The sequence below is a fragment of the Cheilinus undulatus genome, linkage group 14 (assembly GCF_018320785.1).
Source record: "Cheilinus undulatus linkage group 14, ASM1832078v1, whole genome shotgun sequence".
Taxonomy (NCBI): Eukaryota; Metazoa; Chordata; class Actinopteri; order Labriformes; family Labridae; genus Cheilinus; species Cheilinus undulatus.
In genome coordinates this window covers 16,340,817-16,366,601 of record NC_054878.1, presented here as the reverse complement: position 1 = coordinate 16,366,601, position 25,785 = coordinate 16,340,817, and the positions used below count along the sequence as shown (strand labels likewise).

The following is a 25,785-nucleotide window of genomic DNA, read 5'->3' as shown; positions in this document are numbered from 1 at the left end:
TGTCTACTTTTGAATTTTTTTCTTGTTTTAAACCAAGGGTAATTGACTTCCTGTCATTTAAAGACCACTAGAACATTAACTTAACCATGGAAAAAGGAACTTTTTATGGATTAGAAAAGTTAAAAAAACTCACAAAGCTTAGTGGATATCAAAAGTCATCTGCACATTGTGTTATGAAACATTAAGTGAAATGAGATTACAGAGCAGTGGTGGACTTATTTTACTGTGGTTCCAGTGAGACTGGCATAGCTTAATCAAGGTGTTCTGAAAGGGACAATAAACCATGCAATTAATTGGAATTTTTAAAAATGTGCATCAACAGCCCTTGTGAAAAGAGAAAAACACTAAAGGAAAATTTTGAAAACAGCTTCTGTACACTTCTTTTCTCAAACTGTACTTTATCAGGATTAAGAGAGGGGAAAAGAAACAGCACATGAGATCTACAGTTTGAACCTTTTATTCAAGTATATCACAGCAGTTTATTTGAGAAATACAGTAAATGTTTCATTTCAAATATAACTTACACTAAAGTAACAACTGTGAACAGGTGTGTTAAATACACAAACAGACAAAGCTATGGAAAGTCTCGGCTAAAAAAAGTGTGGAAAAAGAGAATGAGGATAGAACAAACCCTTCCTTCTGCATACTGGACTACGTCGTCTCAACTACCAGACAAAAATTGGTTGTTAGTCCAAACTGGCTACAATTTATAATAAGAAAGGAAGATCACAATGTATGACATTTAACTACCCATTTTATATCCATAAGTGTTTTTAAATTCTTCAAAAATAATTCTTTTGGCAGAAAGTGAAGACAAAGTGAACAACATTAAAAAAAAAGTTAGTCTGGTCCTGTTTGTCTTTCTGTGACGGAGTCTACATTTTCATTAAATATTACATCCATCCTCTCGCTCGTCTCCTCCAGTATGCCACCGTCTGTAACCATTGAAACAAAGAAAACACCAGAACAATGAAATAAATACAAAAAATTGAAGGGGCATGTTGTTGCGTGTTGAACCTGAGAGACCTGTAAACCCTTTATTCCCCCGTACACGCCAAATAAACATGCTACACAAACGCTACGCAATTCAGCAAAACAGTTCAAACGGACGCATGATGCTTCCCGATTAGTTAAATTTCAAACATTACAAAAAGACAATTAACTGAATATTAGATGTAAAACATAGCTGACAATAAATAATCAGAATCATGAGATGAGAGTCTGCAAGAAAAAAGGCGATGGATGTAAGAGGAGGCAGAAGTGTTCTCTAATGTCTAAAAAAGTATGGGCTGTAAATCTGAAAAAGAGGAGCAGGTGTACGATTATCTCCTCATCCGAAACCAAAGCTTAAAATGTACACTAGATGAAAGATCTGTAAAACGTAAGCAATCATGTGGCTCAAATGCAAACACACAGAAGAATGGGATAGATAGAAACTACTCATGGATTACTGCAGCAGCCATGCTGATCTGGTACCTTCGCTGGTACTGTTGATGTTCCAACAGTATTTCAGGGGGAGGGAAAAATACTGTTTTTGTACCCAGTAAACAGTTTCCGATTCATTGAAATAAATTAAGCTGAGGTAGCGTTGGTTTTTCTCTCTGCAGTAGTCCAAGTGCTAACCTGTCGTTGCCACTTTGCATATGGTCTTTGCTTTTGTCACAAAATATCCGAGAAAAAAGGCAGAGGTGAGCTGGGGTCAGAGTTGCACCGAGAGGTTTGAGTATCAGACGCAAGTTCAGGGAGAGAAAGGAGCCGCCTTCTCAAATCTACATCTGCTCAAAATATGGGGAAAAAACACCGTAAAAACCGTATAAAGCTTCAGCAAAAACCTCCATTTACTGCAGTCAGGTAACATCTACTATGTCGGCCACACATGAGAATCCAGCCTCTCTTGTCTGCCGTCGAGAAAATAAAAGAAAATCACACATTTGAAAGAAGGAAGTTAAAAGAAGAATCATGTAATGCTTTATACACCTTGGTGACGGGCACTGCCTAGAATGGCCTTGTTCATTACGGATTCACAAACTCAAAAATCAACTCAAGCAAAGCGTCGTATAAAAACCATAAAAAATCATCAAATACACAACATAATACCAAAGTTATCATGACCATATTAGAGAGCATTTTCATAGTTGAAACAGAGCAGGCACCGTGATGTCAGCACATTTAGAGGGAGTTTGATAACACTTGGCACCAGAAATTATTGGATTCGCATTATTAGTTTTTGCATATGAGCGTCTGCAGACAACACCGCCTTTGTCAACCTTTTCTTCCACCTGCTGCCTCTCCAACAGGTCTGAGCTGAATACATTTAAATATCATTACAACATTACAAGTGCTTCACACAAATATGGCCAGACAACAGTGCAGCCAGAGGGGTGAGTAGTATTACAAAAATCCATTCTAATTCTAAGATTTCACATTTTTTGGCCAAGGTTGGAGACGCTGTTCCAAGATTTGCTTCTAAAAGACTTGTTGGCATTGAGATTTAAATGTTTTAATGCTTCAAGATTACTGTGACCTCATTGGTTAAGACTCACTCTAACTTGGAGCCTGTTCATTGTCACATGATGTAACTTAAACAAAATTCCTGCTTCATATTTCTGAGTTTGATATGAGGTTTGAAATAAGGCACACACTAGGCAGTGCAAACTCTTTCCAATGTGCCCTGCTTCCAGTTCCTCAGTCAGGGTGGAAAAATCAACTGGTGGACACAGCCTGAAAACATTAAAACTGTGAGAGTAGTGTGGTAAAGAGGGGTAAGACACACAAACTATAAAGAACATGACAACCTGCTAAGACTGTGAACACCAGAGGTGGTGGAGTGGAGTGACCTGCAGGCGACTCTGGTTCACCAAACACTGAGGGGGCTAACAGCTCTCCACACCTGATCTAGAGGACATGAAGGGTTCACGTCCTGCTGTGCTAACCTCATTGACCGGTGTAAAACTTTGTAAACTATTATTCTGGGGGACGCTGGCTCAGACACTGAATTAATCAGGAAGCTAAAACTGCAGGAAAAAAAGAGCTGCGTAATCTCAATGTGACGACTGGCCTGTGATGAAGCGTTCCACTCGAGGGCGAGACGGGCTCAGCGACAGAGTTCAGTGATTCAGAACATTAACCATCCTCATTTCCTGTGGCTATCTGCATTTGTAACTCTGCTGGTGAAGATCTGAATGAAAGAACTGCTCCAAGGAGGAGCAGCCACGTTGTGATATGACATCACCCGATCTGTTGGTTTCACTAATCGTCCGAGTTAAGAAATAATCCCAAGAGCAGCATGGTAAAAAGTTAGCACCCGAGTAGCACCAGGGTTGCCCGTCACTGTTGGTGTGTGTGCATGTGTGTGACTGACACACCACTAGGAGTTTGGTTGTGTAGAATGGGTCTGGATCTGGCCAGGTTCCTGAGACGATAGCACCTTTGAATGTCTCTGTCCTCAACCTTGTCCTTGTCGGGATACCTCCCTGTGTGAGGAGGGGAGTGTCGGATTTTCTGTTTATTTAATTCTTTTTTTTTTTTTTTCATTTATTTTTCTGAGAGCTAGACTCAGACTCTCCGTCTCTCTCCTCCACTCAGTTTGTGTCTTTGTGGTCCCAGGCTGTTCAGGATGAACCTGAAAGGTTTTCTCTCCATCTCACAGGAATGTATCAAAATGCTGGATTCTCTCCTCCATCTCCTGCAGACACAAAAACACACAAAAATAGTGTCAACCATCATCCTAAACTGGATTGTGAGCATAAAGCATCTGTGCTCTCTGGTTTCAATATCACTTGAAAATTTCCCACAGCAAACAGCAGCTTTCACCGTGATAAATGATGTAAAATAAAGCAAAGCTGAGCTGGAATGAGACGGGCGATTTTTCTCAGCGTGAAAACAGCAGAGTTTGACTCTGACTCCATCTGAACAGAGCCGCAGGAAAAGAGATGGATGTTAGCCTGCAGTAGACCATGATTAATGCATTGAAGATGCTACACTGTGTGTATGTTCTTCCTTCTGAATGGCTGAGTCAGTGTGACAGATCCAGGGATCTCGTACCAATTTCAGCATCTACAAGAGAAGTTTTCAACTAAAAAACTTCACAGGAAAGAAAAAGAAAATTTACATCTTTAGAAAAAAGGAAACAGCTTTCCCTCACTCAAAATAATTACATGTCAACACACATGCAGCCAAGGTCAAGCTGGATGGCATCTCATTTGTCTCCACCCATTCACCCCTGGTAATATTCCCAGAGACCACTGGTGGTCCTTGGGACATCCACAGCAGGACCAGGAGCTCGTGGCAACCCAACCCTCCTGGACAGTACCCTAGGTTGTGCTTTCTTGTCACATCCACCCCTTATTCCACCCTGAAAGTGTGGACTTTGATATTTTTACAAGAGATCATTTTCCCATGCCCCTGGTCGTTTTCAAGGGCATCCAGATCATGACCAGGTTGTGTCATTACTCCTTCATATCCAATGGTGCTGGGACTGCACCTACTGTAAATAATCATATAATATCATGTTCCCCGTTCAAACAGGGCTCATGTTGCTTTTCAACAGTAGTCTCATTTAATGGCCTGTCTCAAACACTTATAGTCCCACTGCAATTATTTATATGTTGTAATGTCAAACATTACAACAAACATTCACATGAGGGGTAAACTCCATACGATGAGAGAAAACAACTATTCAACTAAAAGTTAAGCATAAAGGCAAAAACCCTCTGTGTCACTGCAGACAGGAACTGCTTTGAATAATGACACAAGTAGATCCAACACAAAAAGGTGCAAGGGCTTTTTTGTAAAAATTTGAATATTTTGAAGAATAATGTGGCAGAATAATTATCTTTTTTATATATTTGATCCCCACATAATGGAAGAACAAGTTTGTGCATAAAAGTCTTCTTCATCAGTGTCTACTGTGTAATACATAAAAATCTTTTGAGTTTTTATTTCCATTCAGTTTTTTCTTCAGCCTTTACTGTCCCATAACTTGACATTACTGCAGCACACATAATACTAAAGACCAGGTTTATATTTATAATATTTAAAATATTTAACTACTAGACAATACATTTAAATATGTGCAGTAACAATCATGCAACCTAACAGTTAACCAGGTTTAAAAGCTTGGCTGATTAAATCCAAAGAAATCAATGACTGTCTTTATTACAGCATTGAAGATTCTCCCTTTGAAGGAATTTCTCAGAACTCTTGAATATCTGCCTCATTGAAAACAAGCATGAATGCTACATTCATGCAAACCTGATGGCTCCAAAATGGGATTTAAGTCAAAAGATAACTTCAGCTGCTCAAAGTAAAAAAAAAAAAAAAATCACTGCTTCTGAACACGAAGGATATTTGAAAGAAGCATGGCCACTTGTTTATTTGAAGATCTAGACACGATTTAAGCATACTTTTATTTAATTCTGAATACATTTAAAGGTTGAAGGCCTGCTGCTGTTCTGAACATCATTTTTACTTCACCTCACTCTCCTTTTCTGACATCACTTAATCACAGCCTCAAAACTATGAACAGCAGGTCAGGAAAGCTTTTAACTCTTGCTGTAAAAAGATCTGAAAAACAAAGCTAATGTGAGACTGAAACAAAGTCTCTCACATGGAAAATTCCCTGAAAGCTCCAGCTCATCAGGCTGTGTTGAGACACAATGATGCTTTTAACACATCTCTGTTTGCCGTGTCTCGCTCTACGCCCACACACGCAAATAAACTCTTCACTGCTTTGATGCTTTACACCTCTGATCCTGAGTATTTCTGCCTGAAGCCCTCTCACCTCGTCATCCCTGAAACACAGGAGACAGTCTAACAAACCTCTGCACCTACATGCTCAGTCTGAACAGACTCCATCTAACACAATAGAAGAGCTCTCTTCCTCTCTAGGTAGGAGAAAGTTTGATTCCTGGATCCCTTAATGGGTTAAAAAATGTTAGAATAATGAGGCTTACCTCCCAGAGGGGCATCAATGTAATACATAATCAGAGAAATAAAGCATCATTCAATCACATATCATCTTTTCATAATGCTCAAAGTACTTGTATCAAAGATGTTATAAATGATTTGGTTGTCTAAGCCTCTTTAAACCCGTACTTTAGTCCCAGGTAAGTTCTTCTACAACCCCAGAGGAAACAGTGCAGTCTGCTGTGTGTTTGTGTAGGTTATTAGAGCAAACAACAGGTTTTCTTCTTCTCAGAGAGAAAAAAAAGGAGTAGAAAGAGAACAATCTGGGGTGCCGTGTCTAGTTGAAAGTGTTGTTTCTCAACCTACAGACAACATACTCACCGAGATTAAAGCCAAAGCTGCATTAAACCCTGTGCTACAGAGGCAGCTGTCTGAGACATTTGTGTCTTTATACAAATGAAAACATCGAAACAAAAGGTCTTGAGGTAAGGTCTTAACTCTGACACCAAAGCAGTAAATGTTTGCCATTTCAATTTTAAAGAGCAGGCATGTTACAAAAACGCCAGTCAGATTTTAGCATCCATGGCTATAACTCACAAGACACAATTAAACTATTTAATTAACCTTTGTATTTAACTTTCTAGTAACACTGGAACACTGCTTTCAGTAAAGACAGCAATGATATTAATGACATGCAGGTCAGATTTTCAGCCGCAAACAAGCAGAGAAATAACCTTCTCTTATGATGATCAGCTAATGTGGCCACCAGCATATAAAGCTTTAGTATTGCAATGCTTAAAGTTGAAGGTGAAAGGCTCTGACAAAAGCTCAAATTGCTTTCCAAGGCACACAAAACAAACATGAGGCCTGGTGTAATATAAAAACCACTTCATAGATCAGAATAAAGCGACATGTTGAGCACAGAGTCCCTCTGGCTTTCACTGGAAGCAGGGCACAGTCCATCTGCAGAAAGGTCAGCTCCTCCTGAGACAAGCTCAACCCAGAGAAGGAGCAGGAGAGGAGAGACAAATGTATAGACACATTGACTTGCCTGTTATATAAAGACACAAACATGAGGATCTGCAGCAGAGAGCAACATTCAGAACCATAAAGAGTATCAACCCGGCACCCGCGTGTTTTTGCCTCCTCCAGGGAGGAACAAGGAGATGACCTGCTGCGGAGGCGTGATGTGTGATGCAAACAAAGGCAAACAAAACACGTGCCAACTAGCTGACATTTCTGCTCTGCAAACACCAATTTAGGCTGGCAGGATAAAATGAGCCCAGACACAAGCCCTCCCTTTCTCCGGCATCCAGCAGCAGCAGGCCTGTGGACAGGCGGCACCACCTGGCTGACTGCTCGCTCCCCCTCTTCCTCTACATTTTCCTCTTTCTGACATCCTGACAGCCAGCTCTGGCTACCAGGATGCTGCCAGTCCTGACCAGCTGTCTGCACTGACATGTGCAGAAGCAGCAGATGACCAGATGGGATTCTGGGAAAATATACTGCACCCTTATCAGTGTGGAAACAATGTCAAGAAGGCTTAACAATGAAAACAGGGGGAAAAAAATGACTTTAAGTTGAGGAACTTTTTCCTCCAGCTCTTAATCATAGGAGAAGAGACCAAGACATGCACCGTTGTGTGTCATTGTTATATTTTCTAAAAAAAGACTAAGCAACAGGGCAAACAAATAACTCCCAGTATCATACAGGTTTAACTGTATTAGTAAAGACTACAGAATAAAGATGTTTTATCTTACTGCTTCAATTTCGCAGTTTCTTCAATAAAGAAAATTAGTTTAAACTTTACTGCTGAGTGATACAATTACATTTTTGATGTCTATAAATTTCAGATGCCCTAACTCAGCCTGTGTCAGAGCTCATACATCTCTCCATCTAAGCTGCTGTAAAAGACACGTAATACTTTTAGAGTACCAACCCACACACTTTCCTGCCATGTATAGATAGATATTACTTCAACAATATTAATGATTGTTCACACCTACAGAGTCAAAGTGTCAACATGCACCCTAGAATTAAAAAGAGATATCTAGACCTAGCTTTGTCTCTGCTTACATGATGTAAATCAGCCATAAATAAAAGCTGAAATATCAAATACACACTCATCCTTAGGTCATATCTTCCAGCCTAAAAGACCTGCAGAGCTACCATCACCAAGTGTTTCCAGTTTCCTATAGAAGGGTGGGGGGCTACAGCTATTGATAACTGAGCTCAGTTCATAGTGTATTTCAAATGGCTGTGCTCCCAACGACCCATTATACATAGCAACACAGAGCAGGACAACCAAGGTTGGTGCCATCTTTTCTACCTAATGAGGCCATAACCCTGCATGTAAAGAAAAGGATATATACAGAAAATCTGACATTAAATGTCATACTTTTAAAGACCTTTTTCAAGACCCGCTACATCCATTTTAAAACCCTACTGCATCTTTATTTTCTAACTCATTACAATAGCAACGGTTACATATTGGTTCAGTGCTGATAGGAAGTCAAAAATGTGGCAACAAAGAAAAGCTCTACTAATCAATTGAAGGCAAAATAGCCCAAAGAATCTTAAAAAAAAAAAAAGGAAAAAGTTCAACACCTAAAGATATTAAACTTTCTGTCACACACATTAAAGGTAAACATTCAGCCTGGGGTGGCTGTTACCTGAGACCTGAAGTTCGTTCTGATTAATTTTCCGGTCAATAAACCCACCAACTTTCAGCTTTCGTCTCACAGCAGATCGTCAACCATGTTATGCTGTGTCATTTTATGTCACTATGTCTTTTTAATACAACATTAATGTTTTTTTTCTACTGATAAATCCTCTGAAGATAGAGTAATTTAAAAACTGTGTCTGACCTCCAGTAGCTGGGTTTTGTCGTACTCTCTGCGGTGCTGGTAGATACACTGGCTGAGGAGGGAGTACAGTCTCTCCAGCTGCTCCACGCTGTAGCCCTCACTCTTCTTCACCACCATGTCCACAAGAGCCTGAAGGAAAGATTAAACGATGTTACAAATAAAGTTTTTAAAACAAATCTACCTGGTAATAGCCTCAAAAGTTTACAGTATGATTCTTCATATATGCATATAAATGTGTTTGGGAGAACTATAATGAACCAAACACTATCAGAGTGTGCTGGATAACTGGTCACGCAGGCTAATAGCTAATGTTGCTTCATGGAGATGAAGTGTTTGGAGGTCAGCTGTGTTCAAAAGTAATTAATATCACAGTGACAGCCAATTAAGGCTGATCATAACAGGAACCAAGTTCACATTTCATTCTTACTTTAATTAAAACACTCTGGACAGTCAAAGGACCTTTAATTGACCTGTTCTCCACATTTTAGCTAAAGTACGTGTTAGTGTGCCTGTCTAAACACGGGCTCATCAGAATGCAGGGGCCTGAGAAAGCAAAGGCACAATAACTAAAGTTACCATCACTGACACAAGGCAAACAGATAAACCTCTACTGAAATGAATAACTCGGCTGTGTAGTGAGTGTGCGGCTGTGACTGTGTGTTAGCCACATAAAACCAAGGCAATGTCAAGATTAATAAGACACAGATGTTTGTCAAAGTCTCATCAGCAAACCTCTGAGAGATAATTACAGTGAGCCAGAGCAAAATGACAGAGGCAAAGAGGTTAGCATTGTTATTAAGGCTGAATATGATTTCTGTTTCAATGACAGAAACGTCCTGATTAAAGCAGAGGACGACATCTTCATGCCAACAGTAGAAACTTAATCCCCAAAAAGGACTCAAGTTATGAGCAGAATTTTACACTGACCTAATTCCTATAAACCCTTTTGTGTTTTTGGATTCATTACAGAAACATATAATGTTCCTGTATGAATAATTCTGCTCCACACTGGATGGAGCAGCAGAGAGAGATAAATGTCAGATCAAAAACTTGGAGGTTATTTATCTTCCAAAGCAATAAACATGTTTTTCCTGAACGTCTTTCTTTCTTTTACTCCTTTTTTTACTTTTAAGACATCTCTTTCTGCTCTTTAGTATTTCAGTTGTTTTGATGGCAACCTTTTCTTTTATGCCCTTAATCACATATTGTTGCATATTGTTGTGAAGCACTTTCAGGTCTTATGTCTAAAAAACAGCATAAATTATTTTTCCTTTTACTTACCTACATAAATTTTTCAAGGTTTTGCACTTTCATTACTTGAATATCAAACTGAGTCAATAAGAGGAGTAAAGAAGAAAATGTTTCCTTTGTTCAGGCTGAAAAAAAAAAATCATTTTTTCTCAGCTTTGCTTCCAGCAGCTTGTTGTCCAGAATGTATTAAGTTTTAGAAAATAAACCCTTTCAAACTTTCACAGTTCTTTAACTTGTTTTTTTTTTTCAATATGCCTTTTAGCTTTAAACTCTCCACCCTGCCAATCTAACACCCATCGGTACCTTGACTAATACAGTGCACATTCAGACGCAAAGACCTCTGAGAACTTCTCTCATATTCAATATTCAGCTTCTGTCAAGTTTTTCTGCTGCTTTGTTTGGAAAATATTTCAATAGATTCCCACCGTACTTTCTGTGCAGAAACTCTGTTCCAGCACCGAGGGACTTCTCAGGTTTTTATGCCTTTCAAATCAACCGTGAAGTCTTAAAAGAGGGCCAAATGGAGCACATCCCGGCAAGATGCCAATTTTAACAACAAAAGCATAAAAGCTTTAATTAGCGACATTACAACCAATCTCACATATGTGTAATGACGTGAAAATCACAGTGAGACACTGCTGCAGCCTTCCTTTCATCCAACTGCTGCTTTTTTTTGTATTTTATATTTCCCATCTCTTGTTTTTACTACAATTCAGGACTTTAGGGTACACTTTTACCCTTTTCTTTCTCATATTTCAATGTTTTAAACCCTGCTCAACACCATTGTTCATCAGTTTTTCTCCTTTCTGTCTTTTTTCTTCTTTTCTTGTTCCTGTCTTTTCTTTCTACTTCCCTTAGCTCATTGATTCTCCTGTTACACTAAGCCGGCTGATTGCTCTTGTGTACTCCTCAGCCTCTGTCAGTTTGATCAGCAGGTCTGCGACAGTGTGCGGTAAATGGTGTGAGTGTGTCTTACACAGGACTCAGAGATTGAATGAGCCCACGGCACACAAAAGGTCAGTAATCTCATGCATTAAAGGCTCCACCTGACATGGACCATTTAACCTCAAACCCCCCCTCTAAACTCCCTTTTCCATCTTCCCCTTCCTATCTTTACACACGTCCTTTCTTTACTCACATCTCAATCCTTCCCCGTGCTTCTTAACACAATAGACGGAGCTAGGAAAGCTTGGAACGAAGGCAAGTTAATGGTGTTATGGGTAAAGACCTACGCACATTAAGGGGAGGCGAATAAAAGGAACAAAATAATTCAGAGGCGCCTTTCAATGCACATCAGGAGTGATGTGATTTTCCAAATAAATTATGCAGAAAATCAGTCCTCTGATAAAGGGAAGATGAAATGAGGTTTCTGCCTCTTTGCCCTTTTGTTTCACTGTTTCTTCCACTGTGTTGGAAGAAAGTAGGCAGTGTGGAGCCGCCGACTTTTCATATTCTATATGTCAAATAGTATTGCTGATAATATTAAGGGCACATAAGGTTCACTCTCCTCACAGCGAACTGACTGGCTCACCTGTTTGCATTATAGACTGGTCAGGAGTAATTTCAGCAGGCAGACTGATCCGGAGCAGTGATTGTCCTTATATCTATTAAAGGCAAAAGCAACTTAGCCCTGGCTACAGACAAATATTTATATGAAAAAAATAGGACAAATATGATGTGGTGCTACAGAGGACATTTTTGCTCCCCTGCCTTAAAACTCGGCAACAACTAGTGTTTTAATTGGCCAGACGTGATAGTCAGGAGACAAACTTTGAAAAAGATCACAGTTCAAAAAAATATCAGCCGCATATACATTGCTGCTGTGACAGCTTGCACTGATCGCTTTATGCTTGAATATAAAACATTCTGTGCTAATTATTTGTAAAGAAAAAAAATGCCCTTGGTGTGCAAGGACCTTAAGGCTGGCACAACACCACATGAATTGAAGCTTGATTGGGGGCCACAGTTGTCTCCCCCAGTGATTGTGGGGGCCTATCTTGAGTGGAAGCTTACTGCAAATGATTGTCTGAATAATCCTCAAGTGTGTGTGTTATCATGATTATTTTACTGCTCCAAACTGCGTCGTAGCCTCCCAGTCAACACATTTGATATTCATGATTCTAGGTTGTAATGTTTGCGACAGAATACCCACAACAACCAATGAGAGGGGGCAGACCAGGTAGGACATATTTTCACCTTCATTCCAGCCAGGATTGCATGCTGATTCTTTTCCTTGTTGTATGTTTTTTTTTTTTTTGCTGGGGAAACAGCCAGCCAAGGATATCGATAGTAATCCATGTACTGTCATGTGGGGCAGGTCAGCAGGTGTGAGGTCTCGATTGCTGAGTTGTCTAGTGTGTGCGCTCAGATCATCATAAGGAGAAATCGTTTAAAACTGTCCTATGTCTGTGGTCTCCCATGTTTTTAAAATTGTTTTAGATTTAAAAATTATCTGGTGTGTGGCCGGATAAGAGTAAAATTGTGCCAGGCACACAGGATTTCATCTCCAAGAGTTATTTTGCACATTAGCTGAAGGGAATCCACTGGAGCACAACGGCTAAATATTACTGAGTTTGTGCTCAAATCTGATGATTTGACTAAGATTTTATCATTCTGTTTAAACATAAAATGTCATGCTGACCTTATCCTAAAGTACAAAAGTGTTCTTAAAAACTGAATAATGCTGTCATTTTATCAATAAACGCTGACAGTAATATAATAAGTGTTTTGTTGAGCATAAATGAAATATGCTTAACAAAAGTATGCTGTACTGAAGTAAATTTTCCATCATTTTGTGACATTAGTTTGAAAGGAATCCTTGAACAAAAAGCCTTTAAATCACCCATGAGGGTTGGAGGTTATTGTGGCACATTTAAGAGCCACTCTTCTTTGATTACTGAGGGGTGTATTTCTGCTGCATCTGTGTTGCCTCTGTGTTTAAAAGGAAAATATTTCCACTGAGGGAGCGGGTAAATTCAATCTGGTCAAAATTTAGAAAAAGCACCAAAATAACTGATCTGTGCCATCATACTTTTACTGTTAGTGTACCAGGCACATCTTTTGGACCCTACAGGTTGGAAAAATACTGCTGGCTTACACCCTCACCTACAAAGTAAGCACACTGTTGGCTCTGAAAGTGTAAGCAAAATCAGAGTTTACTAAACCAAACTGTACTGATCCAAAGCAGACTGCTTAGTGGAAAAGCACCATAACTGAACCGAGTGAGAGAAAGAGTTACCAGGCTGTGAGGAAAAATGAAGCACTTCAAGCCAAACAGGCACAATCACCAGGGACATAATTAATGCTTCAATATCAGCTTCAAAAAGAACAATCCACCACTGTCCTCCTGATTTAACTAACCATTTTTTATTCTTGTATCCAACTCTAGCGCAGGCATGAATAATAAATGATTCTGGTTTTCTTTAGCCATGACCGCCTTAAGTGAGGACAGAGGGTGGATGTGACACTGGTGGATGGTGATTTGCTGGGGGGGAAATGTAGCTGCAGAGGCTCATAATGCATCTCACTTGGCACTCGGTCACGTAGGTAATGAAATATAGATGGCATAATAACGGCCAGGGACATGATGACAAGTCGTACTAGCATGGTCTCAGCACATTAAATCAAATGGTTTTCCTTTCAGCTGTGCATGAAAAAACCATGCTGGGTTACTGATTCATATTAAATATGGAATGATTTTACTTTCAGAGCTATCTGATGGTCATGAGGTGTCATTTTCAGTACAAACGAGAAAAATGTTTTCTAATGTTATGCATTAATATTAACCACTGAGGTCTTTAGGACAAGTTTTATATTCAGCTGCATGATTATAAATAAATACTTACCTAAATATTATAGTAATTGCTTCCCTGTAATATTAAGTAGAATGACAAAATAATCCAGTGATAAAGATGCATGTTTAATGGTGACTTCTGTTCAATCCAGTAACTGTGTATCACTATATATCACCAGTTTAACCAGTGACTCAAACATGTCTATTGTTAAAAAATCCACAACAGAGTAAAGGCAAGTAAAAACTAAGATATAAAGGCTCACAAATAAACCTGTAACCATGTTTACCGTAGAACAAAAATCAATACAGGAGTTGTGTTTCATTAATAAAAGGGTTTTGAGATTCTGGGCAAGTTTCTTGGACAGGTAAGAGTGGAGAAACAGAAAAATCAACATTGATTTATGCATTTCTCATAAAGACTTCATCAAGTTTCCACTTGATTGTAGGCTTGATGCAAGAGCTAGAGGTTTACCTTTCAGCCTCAGATGCCCTACTGAGAGGATAACATGCTTGTAAAAAAAAAAAAAAGAAAAAAAAAAAAAAGTTGGGAAAAAAAGCATTTGTGTGCTCCTCTTTACAAGACTGTATCAAAAATATATTAACTATCAGTTTGGCTATCATCCTTAGATCTCCCAGATATCAATAAAAACAGCCTCAAAATGTCAGCATGTATCCAGCTGTTGACTACTTGCAGACACAGTGGAAGCAGAAGTACCAGCACTGACATAAAAAACTATGCATGTGAGAGCTACATTATGAGGACTGGAGCGAAAGAGGTGTTTCTCTCGACACAAACAGCTTCATTGAAATGTCAAAAAATGCTCATCAGACACATATGTAGAGGAGTCATGAACTGAGCTAAGGAGCTAGCTGAGCTCCGTTAACATACTCAAAAAATCCTGTTTTAGTCAGAAACATGCTTTTAATTGAAATGGTGATGTACTATTAACCGCATAAGCCTTTTGGGGTAAGGGACTGAGTAATGATGTACCGTTCATAAACGTAATGTTAGCCACTGTAGCTAGCTTCCTATGGGTACCAGTTTTTTTTTTCCCTCCATCCTTTGTTGTTAATTAATCCATATTTAAAACACCAAACTGGTACCAAATAAAGAGCTGTTTGTGAGCCAAACAAACAGCTAAACTGAGCTGAGAAAAATGATCTGGATCTCTACAAAGAGGCTGATTTTCCATCACATTGAGAGAGACTGGACAGACATCAGCTGAGGAAACAGGGGTAAGATCAGAGTCTAATCAGCTAAACCGTGACAAGGCTGTCCTGACCCAAACTGGACTGCTTTGTAGAAACAAATACACAAGCTTTAAGGTGCACTTCTCACCTGGGCTTTAGACAGGCTTTTCCAATTCCTTCCTCATGCCATTTCTCTGAGTTTTTTTAAATTTGCTTTTTTATTGCCTGAATATCACGTCTTTCTACTACTCGTTTATTAGAAATTGGTTTTAACAGGTTCTCTACAGAAAATAAACTTAAAGTACAATAAAGCTCTCATAGCAATTTATATTTGCTCAAGTTAAAAGGAAAAGAAGTGAAATAAAAACATTTGATTATGCCATAATAATAGGGGTTTCGGGATCCTCTCCCAGGAAATTTTGGGTGCCAACACTTTTTTTCTTGATTGCAGTTTATTCTTATTTCCCAATTTTCCACTAAAGTAAAGGGGGACTTAATCATGTTAACATCCTCCATGCATGAGTGAAATACTTCACATTCTAGCAAGAAGAAAGCTCCATCATTCACACAATGGTCTAAAGATGACTGAAAGCAGTATTCTTTCTCCTCAGGAATATGGTCTGTTTTTTAATTGCTGTTCACTTTTAATTTTTGTAACTACATTTTTGTTTGTGAGTTGATACACTGTCAAAAAAAAGGCTTTTTAACAACATATCTGGACCTGGAGAACACATTTTAAGGGACAAAGCATCTTCTGTGACCTTTTGAATCATGATTGCAAGGTGATGAACTCTGACCTACTAGCCCTCTTTGTCTCAGTCACTGTAGCAATAACATGTTTCCAAACTTATTATCAAAATGTCTTCATAAACACTTCAGAATGCCAAAGCCTTTTGAAAAAAAGCTCTGACAAAGACGTGAAGACACTGAATTTTAAATAAATCAGAATTAAATGTACAACATGCGCACGCATAGGAAAGCAAGAGAGAGAGAGAGGTGGGAGCACAAAATCGAGGCTTGAATCGTACAGCCTGTCGGTGCTCTCTAAGTTAAGTTTATGAAATCCTCTCAAGTCTGCAGACACAAACTGACTGCTGTCTCACATGAGTGAGCCTTTAAGGTAAAGCGTACACTCGGAGATCTGCATAGGTTAACCCGTCTAGCATATTTGCCTTAATGCCACGGCCAGTGGATGCATAAAACCATAGGACAAGTGCCTGCCAATATCACTGCATCATATTCTTTCTCTTCCCTCATCATTTTCACGCATCATCTTAAAGGCATGGTAAATTATAATAACAGTGAAAACAAGTGCATTATGCCACACAAATAACTGTCTGCACAAAACACAGCACGGTGTCCAAGCTTTCAGCACTGGGCATAAATTGTCTTTCCAAGTTAAATCATGATATAAAACATTGAAATTCATTAGAACCATACTGTCCAAAAGAAGTTGGCTGCTAGATCAAGCCAAGAGCAATAATCAATTTGTCAAAATGATCAAGAAACTCCACTCTTTGTTTTTCACTGGTAGTTTTCAGGGGAGAAAAGTTTTTGGGAATAAGAACCTAATCAATAAAAGAAAAAAGGATGAGAAAAACAAAATCTCTGGTAAGTAAGCTGCAGGAAAGAATCTTGATGTTTTATGGATTTCAGAAAGAAGACATCAAGTATCTCTGGGTAGTAAACTTGGGAAAATTTTTTAGCACACACTCTACATGAATAAAGCTGAAATCCACCTCCACCCCAAGCCAGCAAATTCTCCTGATGCAGAGATGCATTTACACACAAAAGTCCAAAAACAAAGACCAGAGGAAAACACAAAAAAGTTACAGCTTGGTTACGGTTAAGGAAAGGACTACTCATCTGCTAATATTAAACCTACTGGAAATGTCAATGGAAATGAAGGTTAATCAATGCAGTGTTCTTTACAAGTATCATGCAAACACTTTTTGAGTCTGTGTGAGTTTTGGAGAGGGAAAGGAGATAAACAATAAAATATGCTGACTAAGCACAGAGTATTTCAGACTGTCCGATGTGCGGTATGGCATTATGTTTGCAGAAGCCAGGGTTACCAGGGTAATCCTGGACCTCTAAAAACTAAAACAGGGATCTCTGCATTGGGAGTGCAACAGTGACATCCCACGCTATGGTTTGATAGAGCTGAAAACACTAAAATTAGACCAGCTGCTATAAGCATTAAATGATAATTGTGTTATCAAGTCATTTGAGCAGTAAGGTTATGGGGCTAAAGCTTCATAAACATGCACAGTCTGTGGTTTAGTAGATAAGTGAAAGAAGATGTCAGACATGAAACGGATGGACAGCAATATTTGGTATATTTAGCTCAAAGTTCTCGTTTTATTCTAGACTTAATTCAACAGCAGTCTGACTTTTTAAATCCCCTCCAGCTGTTATGTCTGGTTTCCATCAACTCAAATGCTTTGTTGTGTTTTTGCTTTCAGTGGTTGAACATTACAACTAGGTACCGTTATACTTTGAATGACAACAGAAAAGCCAGGCATTATAAGTCCCATTAGCATTCATTATGAGTACAACAGTTCAGTAATATTGTGTTGAGTAGGATGAATGAGGTGTGAACACTGCAAAAGGACACCATATATCACCAAAAGGCTTGGCAGGGGTGTCATCTACTGTAGAATATAAATGTATGTATGTACATGTAGACTCTGTCAAAGCCTAGCCAAGGCTGTAATCACTATTGGCTCTCACATGCAGGCTCAGCTTTATGAGTGCACTCACATGCACATGGCTGTAATGTCGGCGCAATCATTGGGATTGAACTGGCATAAAAGCAGCACTTCAAATTCCTTCTATTTATATTGCTATTCAAACTCTGGTTCAGCACTGCTATTAAGCTGTTCTCTTTTCAACACACATGCATCATGGCCACTTTGACAGAGGGCCTCCCACTGTTATTAGTAGTAAAAATGAGGGATGGTGAGGAAAAGAATGAAATAAGGCCATTGCTGTCTACAGGCCTGTCTAAAACAGGAAATCCTGACATGCTGTAACAGCAAAGCATCCATCCAAAAGACTCCATACTGTGCCAGCAGCTACAAACACTAGCTGCTTGTGGGCAGCTGCTACAGAAAACAGCAGAGCAGGCAATAAATTGTGTGTTTTCACTGAGATGGAGGGAAAATTGTGGGGCCAGATTGGATTTCTTGTTTCTAAATTCACATAGGCAATCATCAGCAGTGCTTCTTCCAGCCCATCTGTGGATAAGTGTCTGATTGCTGATGAAAGCAAACAGCTGACTTTAAGAGACTTTAAGAGTAGTAATAGAAACAGGCCTCTGGACCTTTTTATTCATGCTGAGATATTCATTTAAATCCAGACACTGTCAGGCATCATTTCAGTAAACTGGCAATAACAGATCTTAATTTGACTATGTATTTCATAGCTGCATAATGGCTCTGAAAGCTGAGATGTGAATACAGAAGTGATATGATCTCCGTCCTGCAAGCTGTGAGCATAAAGTCATGAACAAACTAATAACAAATGCATGGCATTTGATTCCAGAGAGGTTTCAGAGCCTCTTCCATCAAGTTTAAAGTCAAAAATAATGAGCCCTCAACAATCAATGAAAACAAATGAAGGAAGGAAGAAGACACAGCACTCGGACACAAACATCAGGCAGCATGCCAGCCCAGGCCCTGCCAACAAATATCTGCTTAAACGGTGACTCTCATCCTGTTCACAGGATATTCAATTTGTTCCGTAAGCTAGGGATGAAAAAGCAATTATTCACAGTGTCCTCTTTTCACAATGTGCTTCTTTAAGATTTCTTCCCCCTGCCCCCTGCTTACAAATAAACCTCCAGATTAGTTCTGTGTGCGTCCTTTCACAGGGGCAGCCAGCTGAGATCATGCTGACTAAAAAGCCTGTCAATCACTTTAAAGATGAGTCAAGATCAGGAAGGCACGATGTGTACCCGACCATCTCCATCATGCACAGGGACGCGGTTAAAAGCCACAAGATAATTACTCGATGGCAGGATGTCACTTTGGAGCATGGAGAGAAGAAGTCAGAAAACTCTTCCTTACATCAATTACTCTTCACAGAGCACCCTAAAGCCAAGCTACGGCCCACCCAATCAGTGAGAAGAGCCGTCACTGAGCCCACTGAGCCGGGCTCCAGTTTACATTTGGGGTATTAGGTGGGACCCCAGCGTGACCAAGCAAAGTACATCAGAGACGCTTCACATGCGCTCTGTTCTTGAACACGTGCGGGGATGAGTTGGAGGATGTAGTGAGGCAAAAGTAAGCCCATGTTTGAGTCATAGCCTTGTTTCCTGTACTCATCTCCCTCCATGTTCAGATGGCAAACATACTGGTTAAAAATGGAAGGAGAGAGTTAAACATGACAAGAGGGTGAAGACAAAGACAAGATAAGTCTCAGCAGTCAGTTATCTGTCTGAGAAGGCCAGTGTGACAGCATCAGCTCCACCCTCCTCACATGAAGCTTAAATCTGGTCACCCATGGTTGAGTTCCCCCTTCTTCCATACCTAAAGTCTCATTTCATGAAAACTTCCAATGGCTGTGCTGTCTTCTTTGTGCCTGTTAAACTAATGGTAGACGTCTCATTATTCAGATACAGAAGCTATAGAAAGGATGAAGGACAAAGCCATGGAATAATGCCAAATACAGAGGCTTTTAGATGAGCAGTGTACAGCGCATGTGACAGTCCACGCCAGGAAGAAAATGTGTAGCTTCCTCTTTTGGCTCACAAAAGATAACATGAATGGTTGACTTTCAAAGGGGCAGAGGCTGAGCTAAATATGAGGGTCAGTTCCATTTTTTCACTCCAGCTGATGGATATGCAGGGGGGACTTCATTCTGCAGCTTTTGGATAAAAATGTCTGCATAAAAATATGCAATTCAGCTGTCAAAAGAAGCAAAAGCGACCACTGTAGAGGACAGAAATGAACTACAGCTGTTTCTTTTATAAAAGGGGAATACAACCCTAAAATGATCCTGCTGTATCTTAAACATCAATTCCTGCTGCTTGAGTATCTAAATGCACAAAGTGATCCAAGATCAGAGAATCAATTAGACTGAGGATCAATGCTGTTGGACCATCTTTCTCTCTTAAAAGCTGTTTATCTTCCCGTTACTAAATCATTGCTCTGATGCAGATCACAGCACCTGTTTCATTCCAGATTCATGGTCAGTGCACGTTGCCAAATCATCCCAGCTGTTACATCCTTCACTGGAATGAGGACCGAGTCAAATGGAGGAAGATAGTGAAAAGTCACAGACTGGGATTGAAATGCTAAATCTTTGTGGGTAGTTTAGAGGTTTGATTATGTTTAAGCATGTAGAGAGAATTGAATGGTTTAATCTTTGTCAACCTCTTCGAGAAACAATAGTAAGGTCCCCAGCATCCTGGTTTCTTTGAGCCTCTATGCACCTAAGAAGGTGCATTATTGAGTAGAAATGCAGAATGTATCAAAGAAAAGGAAGGAATTACATAAAAGGCACCAAAGTGTCATATATTAAAGTACCAGTTTTCAGATTGTTAAATTGCCTGCTGTACTGTTGTCTCTCTTTAGGATCAAGGTTTCATGGTGAATTTAATTCTCATCCCTTATATTTTTATGCTTGAACATATTGGAAAGATTTACCTGTTAAGGATACTTGGTATTAGATTTTCATCAAATTGTAAAATGCCATTCCTCCCTACTTATTCTCATCCTTTGCCCGAACTCCAGACAGAGAACATCTAATCTGTCCATGAAATATGATGCCTTTCAAAGTGTGAACACAACATTTTTATCTTAACATGATATCTTTAAAGAAGCACTGGTCAGCTACTGAAAAGCAGTATGTATGAAACTGATTTTAACACCTTAAAAGAAGAGGACTCCTTTGTGTTGGAAGTATCAAGTGTCGTCTATTTCACCTGTAAGACACTAGCTGGTATTTGAGAAGGATTTCAATATTAAATTTTAAAGCCTTTGACAGCCAATTAAATGACGTGGATATAATCCTGCATTGCTCAAACCTAGAGTCATCTGAGGCAGTAAGTTTCAAACAGAAACGAAAGTTTCTCCTCATTAAAAAGGACTGAAACATAAGCTATAGCCTCTATTTCTATACTTGTGTTATCTTGTCTCATGTGAAAGTCACCAGTCTGTGTGGGCTCTCCGAATGTTTTCATTACCTTTTTATAACTCTGAGGACAGACTGTACAGTTTGGGAAAGTATATGTGTAAAGAGGCATTAGTGGCAGCTTCAGTGTATTAAAATATTCCAGAAAACTCCAACAGAGAGTGAGACTCACACTGAAACAGCTCTTTCATTCATTTCATTATCTAAGCCTGTGCTCTTGTTAACTCGAACCCCAAAACCACAGCAACCTTCAGACTGAGAATTTTAAATAAGTGGATTATGATTAAGTTTACCAAAAGCCGCTGGTGGTCGACCACTACTGGAGGATGAGGAGGGACTGGTTGTGGCGCTTCCTCTAACCTCTCTGCAGATCCCTGCAGCTGCTCTGACAGGCTCCTAGTGTGTTTCCTGGCTTTGGATCCCCCTAATAAATGGATTATTGACAAAAGAGGAGTGAGAATTAATAGTTGTAAAGACATGGTGCAGTACCACAGCAATAACACACAACCTACCACAATATGAATTTAGGAGTTATAAATTTGAGGCCCCCTTTTTGTTGTTGTCATGAACCACAGAAAGGAAAAATTACCACAGCTGTTGCTCCATGATATATTCAATACAGGGGTTTCTAAAGAATATCTATTTGACCCCACTGGCAGCTACTGAGGGCACAATATTTCATAACCGGCCTCTTTCTAGTCCATTTATAACAGCGCTTAGGAAACGCTTCAATGGAAATAAAAGACTAGGCTCAGCTTGTAACAGTGGTGGAGGTGGAACAGCTGATTTGTCTACAGCATCTATTGAGGCGCCAAGTTTGTTTGTGTTCTGTTTTGTGATAGTGCCATCCTCTGATGGCTTCTCTTTATTCTAGCAGCATTACTTCAGCTCTCCAGATGGCCTCTATTCACCACAAGCAAAACCACAGGCTTGTAAACAAACCTGTAGACTTGTTGGCTTATCTTTGACTCAAATACAAAGGAAGAATAGTGCAGGATCCATATCAGAAGACAGGGAGAGTCAACAAGAGCTCTACTTAATTACTAAAGTTTCTCTCTGCTACACCAGGAGAAATCTACTTTTGTATTCTGTGTGCTAATGTATTCATGCCCTCGTTTTTTAAAAAGAAAAACAGTAAATCTGAAGAGCTTGATGATAATCAAAAGCTAAACTTTCTTCTTAATTATGATTAAGTGGGCAAACCTCTTCTGAGGTTGAGTACATTTTGTGATCATGCTTAATTGCTAATCTAGAGTAAAGATCAAATTAGCAAGTAAATGAGGTGCAGTTTCAACTCAGGACATCATCTGTTGAAAAAAAAAGAGAAAAACACAGCTTATAAAGCTATTTAGCTTGGCCAAATATATGTCAAAATGATGAATATGCTAATGTATTTACCCAATAACCCAAAACTAATTTTCAACAAAACGCAGATTAATAATCTGACACTTAACATAGGTAAAATGTAAATAGAAGAAAAAAAATCTGTTTTAATTTACTGATGAGTTGAGTTCAGACTCATACCTTCTTTATCTTGCTCTTCCTCATTTTCTGTTACCGTCCCTCTCTCCTGGGAAGGGTGCTCCTGAGTTGGTTTGCTCTCATTTTTGTCATTGTGCTCTTCCTGATCTGTTTTATGAGAGCTCTCAGCCGTGCTTTGAGGAGTCCTTTTCTCAGCCTCACTGCTCTTATCCAGGCTCTGTGAGTCCAGGCTGTCCATTGAATCATTCCCATTCACACAGTCCATGTGTGAGTCCAGGAGAACTTCTGTGTGCTTCGGCTCAGCCTCAGCATCTGAAGACTTGGTCGTTTCAGTCAAAGGCTGGGTGTCAGCCTGCTGTGGCTCATCCTCATCCGCCTTGGGCTGAGAACTTTCACCTAGACTCTGCTCGGTCTGTTTTTCCATTTCCTCAGACTCTGCCTCTTTGGCTGTTGACTTGTCCTCCTTAGACATTGAATCTTCTGTGGATTCACTGACATCTGGAGGAGCAGCTGGAGCTGTAATAGGCGGCTCGTTTGAGCTCTCCTCCTCCGTGGAGGGAAGGTGGGGATGGTGGCCATTGGGCTGAGGACCCGTGATATCACAAGATGATTCTTCATCCTGCGTCAAACAAGAGTCACTGGGCCCTGTGGCCTCCACTTCTGGCTCAGGCTCCTCCTCCTCCTCCTCTTCTGTCCCTTTCTTGTAGCTCTTCTTTTTACGAATAATGCCCCGTCCCCAGGACGGCCGCCTGCGGATCTTCCTCTTTACATGATCTACGATAGAGAAAGAAAAAACAAAGTGAAAGATGAGGATGAAGCATTAATTTAGTAAAATGCTATTGTTTAAAAACATTCAGAACTATCTAGCTAAACCAGTGGTACCCAACCTTTTTCCTTTGAGCCCCGCCTACTTGTATTTAAGAAATCTTGAGCCAAAATCATTCGGCAAATCTAATTTTAACAACATCAGGGCAGACAGAGCCTCACACCCCCCTGAGATCTCTTGCTCCCCCCTACGAGAATCCTGGACCCCAGGCTGGGAACCAAGGAGCTAAACAACAAAAATGACCACAAGTTAAGGCAGCTTCTCTTTACCACACTTCTTAAGCAGTCGATTAATATCTTCACTAAGAAAATCTGGCCCACTAATTTATTAGTTAATAGACCATTTAAGGCAAAAGGCTGCTTAGTTCCAAGTCTGCAAGTTGAAAAGAAAAAGCACTCAAAAGTTGTTGGACACTAATGATCACAGATGGTGAGTTTTAAGAGGAAGAGAAACTCTGAAATCTGCTCTGCCACTCAAGTGTCATTACAAGCAAATGAGAATATTAAATGCAATGAAACTTCCGAGGCATTTGCCTTCATTTACCGTCCTTCCTCTGATAAACACTGAGATGCAGAGCAAAAAAGTCTGCACAAACAGAATATGCACGATAGAAAGACAGAGACAAACTTCTGGCCACAGAAGTGTTGTATCTGACCGTGAGTGAAAGTACACTGGCCTGACAAAGAACACATATGAAAGCCTTCAGGGTGTTAGCTTCACATTTAAAATCACCTGTTGAGTCATTTCAGACGGCTTGGTTCTCAATTCAGGATAAAAAAAACTATATTTCTTTCATCAAATAAAAAGCACTTCAAACAGGGACAATCTAAGCAACTTACAAACTTCCATATATGCTCATGTGCAAAAAAAAGAGCCCTGGTGTGGATAGACACAAGATCACAACGGACCAATTAAACCCATAAAGTCCTCATGATTCATGCTGTCAGGAGCCACTGGAACATCTCCTGTCAAAGAGGGATCTCGTGTAGAATCAATAAAATATGTCAGCCAAATCCCAGTGTGCTTTCAGCAAAGGCTTTGCATGAATGCTACAGAAAGTGTCCGTTGTGTAATCTCCATCTGCGCCACAACTCTGCTCCATCCCCTGAATATTTTAAACCGGAGCTCATCTTTTTACAAGCTGAACTCAAGATGTGATTATGCACACTGTACAGGTATTCACCAGAGGAAAAAGAGAAAACATTTTCATATAGTTGCACCTTTTTCAGATTTATGTGCTTCTTGGAAATGATTTTAATTACTGTCTTATCCATCAGCTGCACATTGATGTGTTACCATTGAAGCATTTCTCATCAGGTATTGTTGTGCTATTCAGCTCTTCCCACCTCTGATGCCAACAGAATAAAACTAAGGGTAAACCCTTAGAGCTTTTACTCCTTGTTAATTGTTGGAAATTTATCTTCCTTAGGTTCAAACTGCTAAATTCCAATCAGAAAAGTTGTAAAAGTAGGGCCGACAAGGGACACCTTGAAGAATCCCTTGTCTACAACATTATGCAATATAGATGCAGGCTATTTATTACAATGATCCCACTCACCCATAAAAGCATAATGTGAATAAATCTCATAAACTGAAATTGAAGTTCTGGGGGCCCAAAAGTGCACTATAACCTGTACGTGCTCTTACATAAAGGGTAAAAATCTTAGGCTGATCTATCTTTAAGTTTAAGCAAACTCAAGACCTACCTTTTCAGTCTGGCTTTCACCTGAATTTGATATCCTCATCTTAATCTGTTTTAGTAATTTAGGTTTTATCTTATTCTGTTTCAACTTCAGAATTTTATTTCAGTAGTTTATCCTCTTGTTTATCATATCTCACTAAGATCTCCTGAAGTGTTTTATTTTCTTATTTGAGCATATTTCCCCGAGTTATCTTTTAGTGTTTTTATTCTCATTACAATACCTTTTTATTCCCTTTCATTTCAACTTATTTCTATTTCATCCGTTGATATTTTAATCTACACTTTAACCTAACCTCCAGTGTTCCTCAGTACGTACTGGGTACATAAGTTCCTGTTCTTATAGTGTCTTTTATCTATGATGTATTTTGCCAATATTGTGTATGGATCGCAGGGTGGGTGGGTTAGAGGGTTGGGTGGAGTGGGTTTGGGTCATATTTCCTTCTATCTCCTTTTAATATTCTGTTTGTACAGCACTTTGTGCTTCATTGTCTTGTATGAAAAGTGTTACATAAATAAAGTTTGACTGATTGATTAATACAGTAATATTCTTAAAGGAGAAGCTTAATTTGTTAGGAAACTAGTGGAAACAACTAAGCTGACTATACAAAAGTGACAAACACTAAAGCTG

The 25,785-nt window shown here is 39.5% G+C and overlaps 1 protein-coding gene across 1 annotated transcript in view; it reads right to left on the bottom strand.

Annotated features, from left to right (window-relative positions):
- Nucleotides 1–459: 459 nt before the first annotated feature.
- atad2b (ATPase family AAA domain containing 2B) overlaps nucleotides 460–25,785 on the bottom strand; it is an 88,855-nt gene continuing 63,529 nt past the window's right edge. The window contains exons 25-28 of the mRNA XM_041805190.1: nucleotides 22,672–23,403; nucleotides 21,441–21,571; nucleotides 8,775–8,903; nucleotides 460–3,685 (exon numbers count right to left, since the gene is read on the bottom strand). Coding sequence (XP_041661124.1) covers nucleotides 3,644–3,685; nucleotides 8,775–8,903; nucleotides 21,441–21,571; nucleotides 22,672–23,403 — 1,034 coding nt within the window. The 3' untranslated portion in view covers nucleotides 460–3,643. The remainder of the gene's footprint in view (nucleotides 3,686–8,774; nucleotides 8,904–21,440; nucleotides 21,572–22,671; nucleotides 23,404–25,785) is intronic.